The sequence below is a fragment of the Phoenix dactylifera genome, chromosome 10 (genome assembly GCF_051530095.1).
Source record: "Phoenix dactylifera cultivar Ajwa chromosome 10, Ajwa_hap1_PhDact_Kaust_v1.1, whole genome shotgun sequence".
Taxonomy (NCBI): Eukaryota; Viridiplantae; Streptophyta; class Magnoliopsida; order Arecales; family Arecaceae; genus Phoenix; species Phoenix dactylifera.
This window is the reverse complement of record NC_143199.1, coordinates 21256307-21264765: the sequence shown is the minus strand read 5'-3', so window position 1 is coordinate 21264765 and position 8459 is coordinate 21256307. Positions and strand designations below refer to the sequence as shown.

General features: G+C 52.1%; 2 protein-coding genes across 2 annotated transcripts; both read right to left on the bottom strand.

Annotated features, from left to right (window-relative positions):
- Positions 1-4664: 4664 nt before the first annotated feature.
- On the bottom strand, positions 4665-5762 carry LOC148702298 (uncharacterized). Its single transcript, XM_089925709.1, has one exon. It carries the CDS (start codon positions 5760-5762, stop codon positions 4665-4667), a length of 1098 nt encoding a protein of 365 aa, XP_089781835.1.
- Positions 5763-5830: 68 nt separating this feature from the next.
- Positions 5831-6205, bottom strand: LOC148702297 (uncharacterized). Its single transcript, XM_088705302.2, has one exon. It carries the CDS (start codon positions 6203-6205, stop codon positions 5831-5833), a length of 375 nt encoding a protein of 124 aa, XP_088561428.2.
- Positions 6206-8459: the final 2254 nt, after the last annotated feature.

The following is an 8459-nucleotide window of genomic DNA, read 5'->3' as shown; positions in this document are numbered from 1 at the left end:
GTAAGAGCGGTTGCATTGCTTCCTTTGTTTTGCTAGTCTTATTCGCTCTTTTTCTTTTCTTAATCATTGATTTTAATACTTGAAAAGATTCTTTCCTTTTCAGACATTCCCAACATGGTGACGAGCAATACCGCGCTCTTCTTCCGCCTTAAGAGAAGGGCGGCCGAAGCTGGCGGGGCTCTTCCAGAGCCTAGGAAGAAGGCCAGGGCGGCCTCGACTTCTGCCCCTGCCGAGGCGAGGGGCTCTGGGGCCGGCCTTTCCAGATCCGTCCGGGTTGAAGCCCCGGTTACCGAGCAGGCGAGCTCGGGCTCCAGAAGGGGGACGGGCCCGGCGTCCCCAGCGTGCCATGTACCTATTTCCCAGCGGCCAAATCGGCCGATTGTCCGCCTGCGGCGTTCAGGCCCCCAGCCAAGCGGGGGTGACGGGGTTCCGAGCTCGGACCGGCCGAGCTCGTCGAGGGCTGGAGGTCGCATCGAGGGGGAGTCCGATGACTCGGAGTCCCCCATTCGCGAGGGCAGCTCGGCCCTCCACGACAGCGAGGTCGTGCGCGCGGTGTTTCGTCACGCGCTTCTTCCGGCCAATCGGGCTGAGTTCAGGTCCGTTGGCCTCACCGAGTTGGTCGACTAGACCTACTGTAATGCTGCCCGAGTAAGTTACTTCTTTCTCTAGTTTTGGTTGTGTGTCATTTCCTTTGCCTTAACTTACCGCTTCTTTCTTTTTCTGCAGCACCTCCACGAGATTGACAACCTGGTATTCATAGCCTCGGAGTGCCAGAATGAATCTCGGCGGTTCCAGAGGTAGTTGGAGACGGGCGAAAAGGGATTGGCCGATTCTGAGGCAGTGCGGGCGGAGGCCGTCTCGCGGATGGAGGCCGCCGAGGCCGAGCGACAATCGGCGCTCGACCAACTGGCTGAAGAAAAGGCTGCGCACACACTGGCGCGGTCCGAGTTGCGCGCCTCTGAGGCGCGTCTTGCCGAGGCCCATGCCGAAGCTGCGGGCCAGAAGTATGAGGGTGGAGTTCTCCGCCTGAAGATCGAGCAGCTCGAAGCTCGAGAGAAAAGGTCGCTCGAGCGAGCTGAAAAGGCTGTGGAGCTCTTCAAGGAGTCGGAAGAGTTCCACAATATGTTGGAGGAGGAGACCATGGACGGGTTCCTCCGCGGCTTCGGGAATTTTCGAAGGCAGATGGCCCAGTACTGCCCCCAGCTCGACCTTTCGGGGATCTGTCCGAGGATGGGGATAGGCGCTGAGTCCGAGGACGATGTCCCTATAATTCTCGCCGAGACCGAAGCTGATATGGCCGATTAGGCGATGTTGGAGGCTCCTCCCGGGGAGGTTGCCGAGGGCGCTCCCGAGGCTTCTGGCGAGGCCCCAGCTGGGGCCGCTGCAGAGGGTTCCGAGCCAGCGCCTGCTGAAGGCTCTCAGGTTATTACCATAGATGACCCTGAGGGTGACACTGGTGCAGCCGCTGCTCCCTAGGACTTAGCTTTTCTTTTTGTTTTTTCCCTTTGTGAGTGAGATCGGCCTTCAAACTTGTTGTATGGCCGGTCTCTGATTTTGTATTTCAGCGTCTGGGTTTTTATTAATGAAAGAACTTTCTTTATGAATTCATGTCTACTTTTCTCTTCTTTGCGTAACGGATAGGCCTTTATTTTAACCATTCGAGTTGATTCCCTCCTGGCGAATTCCTCTAAGTGCTGGAGCTCGGCTAAACTCATGGACTCAGGTTCGGGTTATGTGTGCCAAACCATCAAGCTTAGGTCTGATGAAGAACTTTTAGGCGCCGGGCTCAAATCTTAGGAAGATTCACTAAGTCGTCGAGCTCGGATTCGGAGTTTGCCAAGCCCTTGAGCCTGGCTTCCAAATTTCTAAGGCACCAAGCTCGGGCCTCGGACCCCAAGAGGGGTTTCGCTGGACTTTCAGATTCATCTTCCGGAGTGTTCGACCGTATGTTCGCGGAAAGTTTTGGGGTCGGTCTTCGAGGAGACCGTGAATCAAAGTTAAGTTGCCGCTGGGGCCTCCGCGGTAATTGGCCCCGAGCCCAGTCGAGGTACCGACAAGTGGAATGAAAATATATGGTGGGTGCCTTGACACTCCCGAGCTCGACCAGAGCATCAAAGGTTGAGGTCATCGCTACAAACGAACGTTGACTTTTGGTGTTTGGGTTTGGCTGGGCCCTCATTCAGAGTGGTTTGTGTGGGCTAAGATGGAGATCATAAATAAGGAGAGCATGCGCGGGGTTGACGGGACCTCGGCCTTGGGTCGATCCAAAATGGCATCCCGACCTTGGTCGGGGAAAGTCTCGAGGTTGATCGAGATCTCACCAACAATTCATAAGTAAATGGATATAATGGAGCAGGCGCTAAGTGGGATGTACCTTTTGTGCCTTCGAAGTCGAGCGCCCCATGTTGAAGCAAGCCGCTCCGCTCCTCGGCCAGCTTTCAGAGGCATTTTTTGGCCTGGGGTCCGCTTAGGGAACGCCGGCATGCTGGGAGATGTCGCTGTCACCAGGAATTTGCGTAGATGTCATTCTGCCGCTATCGTCAAATATCACAAAGGACCGCGAAGGTACTACCCCGTCTTTTCGAGATTGAGGGAGCTCGGGCTCGCTGTCGACCTAGTAATGCTTTCCGAGATCGAGGGAGTTTGGGACTCTACGGTCGACACACAGAGCATTCCGATCTTAGTCGAGGAATTGTGCGCAAGGTCGAGGGGTCCGAGAACGCACTGTCGACCTGCGACGCTTTCTGAGGTCGAGGAAGTTTGGGACTCTACGGTCGACACACGGGGCATCTCGACCTTAGTCGAGGGATCGTGCGCAAGGTCGAGGGGTCCGAGAATGCACTGTTAACCTGCGACGCTTTCCGAGGTCGAGGGAGTTTGGGACTCTACGGTCGACACACGGAGCATCTCGACCTTAGTCGAGGGATCGTGCGTAAGGTCGGGGGGGTCTGGAAACGCACTGTCGACCTACGACGCTTTTCGAGGTCGAGAAAGTTTGGAACTCTACAGTCGACACACGGGGCATCTCGACCTTAGTCGAGGGATCGTGCGCAAGGTCAAGGGGTCTGGAAACGTACTGTCAACCTGCGACGCTTTCCGAGATCGAGGAAGTTTGAGACTCTACGGTCGACACACGGGGCATCTCAACCTTAGTCGAGGGATCGTGTGCAAGGTCGAGGGGTCTGGGAACGCACTGTCGACCTGCGACGCTTTCCGAGGTCGAGGAAGTTTGGGACTCTACGGTCGACACACGGGACATCTCGACCTTACTCGAGGGATTGTGCGTAAGGTCGGGGGGGTCTGGGAACGCACTGTCGACCTGCGACGCTTTTCGAGGTCGAGAAAGTTTGGAACTCTACAGTCGACACACGTGGCATCTCGACCTTAGTCGAGGGATCGTGCGCAAGGTCAAGGAGTCTGGAAACGTACTGTCAAACTGCGACGCTTTCCGAGATCGAGGAAGTTTGAGACTCTACGGTCGACACACAGGGCATCTCGACCTTAGTCGAGGGATCGTGCGCAAGGTCGAGGGGTTTGGGAACGCACTGTCGACCTACGATGCTTTTCGAGGTCGAGGGAGTTTGGGACTCTACGGTCGACATACGGGGCATCCCGACTTCAGTCGAGGTTTTTGAGGGAGACCGGGATCGAGCTCGATATCGATGCGGCGGAGCATCCAGGCTCTGCTGGGGCATTCGAGCTTGGTCGGGCATCCAAACTTAGTTGGGTATCCTGAGATTCACGGATATCACGTTGTCAGAAAGAGTATGAAATAATTAATGGAGAACCGTAAGCGAATTATCATAAGTGGAGGGTGAGAGTTGTATTGCCATTTGTCGATGACCCCTGAAGGGTCTATTGGTAGTACATCTGAAGATTCTCGGAGTTCCAACTTCGAGGGATGAAAGTTTCCTCAAGAGATCCCAATTTGTACGCTCCAGGCCGCTGGACTCGCGCGACCCTGTAAGGTCCTTCCCAATTTGGGGCTAGCTTCCCTTGTTCAGTCGGCTGAGAGGCTTCAGCTATTTTGAGGACGAGATCCCCCGCTTTGAAAAGCTTGAGCTTGACTTTGGAGTTGTAGTACTGGGCCGTTTTCTGCTGGTATCTCGCCATGCGGACTCGGGCGACTTTCCTTGTCTCTTCGACGAGGTCCAAGTTGTTCCTGAGTCGAGAAGAGTTGGAGTCGGCGTCGTAATGCTCCACTCTCAGGAACGGGAGACCGACTTCCAGAGGAATAATGGCTTCCGTCCCATATGCCAGGTTGAAAGGGGTTTCGCTTGTGGGTAGTCGGAACGTTGTCCGGTAGGCCCAGAGAACGTTGTACAAGTCCTCGACCCACTATCCTTTGGACCGATCGTGCCTGGCCTTGAGCCCTTGCAAAATGGTGCGATTTGTTACCTCAGTTTCTCCATTTGTTTGGGGATGGACGACCGAGGTGAAGCGGTGGTCAATGCCGAGCTCGGAGCAGAATTCTCTGAAACGGATATTGTTAAACTGGCGACCATTATCATATATAAGGATGCGGGAAAGTCCAAATCTACAGATGATCGACTTCCACACAAAGTCCCGCATCTTTTGCTCGGTGATCCGGGCCACCGATTCAGCTTCGACCCACTTGGTGAAGTAGTCGATGGAGACAACCAGAAATTTTTTCTGCCCGGTTGCTAGAAAAACGGCCCCAGGATGTCGATTCCCCACTGGACGAATGGCCAGGGGGCACCGATCGAGGTCAGCGGGGCCGAGGGTCGGTGCTGGATATTGGTGTTTCGCTGGCATCGATCGCATTTTCGAACGAAGTTCGTTGCATCCTTTTGGAGTGTGGGCCAAAAGTACCCTTGGCGCAAAATTTTATGAGCCAGTGCTCGGCCTCCCAGATGGTTCCCACATATCCCTTTATGGACCTCTCGCATAGCATAGTCCGCCTCTGACGGGCAGAGGCATCTGAGGAGAGGAAAGGTGAAGAATTTTTGGTAGAGCTTGCCTTCATATAATATGAATCGGGAGGCTAGACGTCTGACTCGACGAGCCTCGAGCTCATCATTGGGGAGGATTTCACTTTGAAGATAATTGACGAGCTCGTCCATCCAACTCGGCTCGGTGTCGATGCACATAGTCGGTTCAGGCTCTTCCGTGCTGGGTGTTTGGAGATATTCAAGCGCCGTTGCCTTTGGGAGCTCGCTCATACGGGAGGTCGCCAACTTCGACAGTTCGTCTGCTCTCAGGTTCTCTGTCCTAGGAATATGCTGGATGTTGAAGAAGCCTAGGGTGGATGTGAGGTCTCGCACCTTTCGGAGATATTTCTGCATTGACGACTTCTTCGCTTCAAAATCTCCCAGAACCTGGCTCACGACCAGTTGGGAGTCACTGAGGACCTTCAGGTCTTCTGCCTTCAGCTCCTTTGCCAACTTGAGCCCGACAATGAGCGCCTCATATTCCGCCTCATTGTTTGAAGCCGAAAACTCAAGGCATAGGGCCTGCTCTGCCACCACCCCATCTGGGCTCGTAAGGATAAGACCTGCTCCGCTACCCCCCGAGGTTGAGGAGCCGTCCACATATAGGATCCACGGTAGCCCCGGGGTCTCCTTTGTTGGCATGAGTGGGTGCTCGGGGTCGTCCGGCAAAGTGCACTCCATGATGAAATCGGCGAGCGCCTGGGCTTTGATTGCTGGCCTTGGACGATATTCGAGGTCGAACTCTCCGAGCTCGACTGCCCATTTGGCAATCCTTCCGGTGCGGTCCGACCTCTGCAAGATTTGCTTCATTGGCTGGTCAGTCAGTACGGCCACAGTGTGGGCCTGAAAGTAGGACCGGAGTCTTCGAGCTGAAGTGATCAAGGCGAAGATTGTTTCTCCAATTTGGAATATCGGGTCTCAGGACCTCTAAGAACCCGGCTAGTATAGTAGACAGGCCTCTGTAGCTTGTCCTCTTCCCGGACCAGGACTGAGCTTACTGCGATCAGGAAGACAGCCAAGTACAAATAAAGGACTTCGCCTTGCTGAGGCTTGGTGAGTAGCGGAGGGGAGGCAAGAAGGCACCTAAGCTCTTCAAAAGCTTGCTGGAACTCCTCCGTCCATAGAAAGTTCTTCGGTCGTTTAAGGATCTTAAAGAATGGAAGGCAGCGCTCCGACCTGGAGACAAACCTCTCCAAAGCTGCGATCCGCCTGGTAAGCCTCTGCACTTCCTTGACCATCTTTGGAGGTACCATCTCTTGCACTGCTCGGATCTTCTCGGGATTAGCTTCGACTCCACGCTGGGTCACTACGAAGCCCAGGAATTTGCCCGAGGTGACTCCGAACGCGCACTTTGCAGGATTGAGCTTCATTTGGTACTTCCTGAGCTTGGAGAATGTTTCATTGAGGTCGGCCACATGGTGCTCTGCGGTTCGGCTTTTCACCAGCATGTCATCCATGTAGACCTCCATATTTCGGCCTATCTGATCTTTGAAGATTTGGCTGACCAGTCTTTGGTATGTAGCTCCTGCATTCTTCAGTCCGAACGGCATCACCTTGTAACAATAAGTGCCCTTGTCGGTGATGAAAGCCGTCTTCTCCTCATCCTCAGGTGCCATTCGGATCTGATTGTATCCCAAAAAGACGTCCATGAAGGTCAGCAGCTGATGTTCCGAGGTTGAGTCGATAAGCTGGTCGATGCTGGAAAGGGAAAAACTATCCTTTGGGCAGGTGATAAATGCTAAATAATGCATAAACTAATATCTTATTCATAGCATTTATCATTATTTTAATTCACATATTTTATAAATTTAACTAAAAAAATGTGTTTTCCTTCACCATTACATTTTAATAAATTATTAAAGAAAATTCGAGTTTTACTTATTTATTTACTGATTAAGCTTAATGTGTGCAGGTCCAGTCCAATAATTCTCAAGTCATCCACTGTGGTTTAATTTCTCCCGCATCTAATTGAGTTCAACCTCTCGAGATTAGTTTCATCCTCTCCACGGTACACTATTTGAACCCATACCACGACCGTAGGTTGGCAATTATCCCATTTGTGATCAGCCACTCAAAACCCCACACCAAGCCGGCAACCACCCATTTCTCCGCATTCCCTCCACGTCCGAGTACAACACAGATTCAACTCCACTTTCCCAGCTCCCATGTCCAAAGAACAGAAGCTTCTTCAACCGTGAGATCTTCCCCATTCTCCGCGATCTATCCTCATCTTCCTCTCACCCACAGCGTCCCAGATCCCGTTCAAAATCAAACATCCCAGCGTCCCATGCATCCCGGCATTCCGAATTGATCCCAGCCAACCTCGATGATTTCCTTATCCAAACTTCCTCCCCTCCGAGTAAAACAGCATGGTCTTATCTTCCGGACATCTCCCAGCTTCTCCCGCAATGCATGCCAAGCAAACAAACTCTTATCTTCATCCACAACCGAATCCAGACTTCATCCGGATTTCCTCCCAGCCGCATCCAACCATCGGCAGCATCCCAAAAATCAGATCTCAGCCTTCCTTCAATCTCATCTAGCATCCTTAACCCACGTTCTTAGCTTCCGCATCCCCTGTTTTAGCTTCAAAACAGAGCCGTTGATCCCAAATTTCGTCCGCAATCATCCCACGATTCGGCTTCATCCTCCCGAGCTTCACGGAACAGAGCATTCTCTCACGGGATAAACTCGAATTTCAACAAACTTCCCACGCCTATCCTCACATCTCGCCCACGCTTGTTCAGCCGTCCGAGATCCTCTCAACATTCATGGTCCCAGTTCATTCCCAGCTATCTGCATTCCCTTCGGCGTTAACGAAGTGATCAACTCTCATCCGAGATTTCAGCATCCCATGTTCTCGCCAGCAGGAAGATAAGCTTCAGCAGACACGGATAGAATGAAATCATCCACCGCGTCCAAGGATCAAGGAGTAGAAGTTTATCTTGCACTCGAAACAGAGAGGAGAGGGGGCTGGTGAAAGCTATAAAAGGAGGAGAGCTTTCTTCCTTGGAGGATCATCTTTTCTGAGGAGTTCCCACCGAAGACTAGAGGGAGAGAAAAGTTTGGTTATTTTGGGAATAACTTCCCACATATAAAAAAATAACAATGAAGTGTTGAGAGAGGAAGAAGGAAGGAGGGAGGAAAAAGGATGCCGATCGTGATGGAAGCCCGTTGCTGTGCTACTGCTGCCGTCCACCACTCCATGAAAGGTTGATCTCCTCACTAGGGCTGGATGCAACCCTAACAAAGGGCCAAGGGTTTTATATTTTTGATTTCTATTCTTGGAGTTGTATAAACCTTATTTTGCTTCTAATGAATATTTTATTTCATCTCATATTTAATTTCTGTGATTTTAAATGTGAAGTTTATACAACTGTTCTTCATGATCACTAGGTAAATATAAGATAGTCCATGCTTAGGGAAGATGCGATGTGCTGCCACCTTAGATTAGGGTAGACATTTCATGCCAACTGAAGATGCATTATGCCCAAATTACTTTTGTGA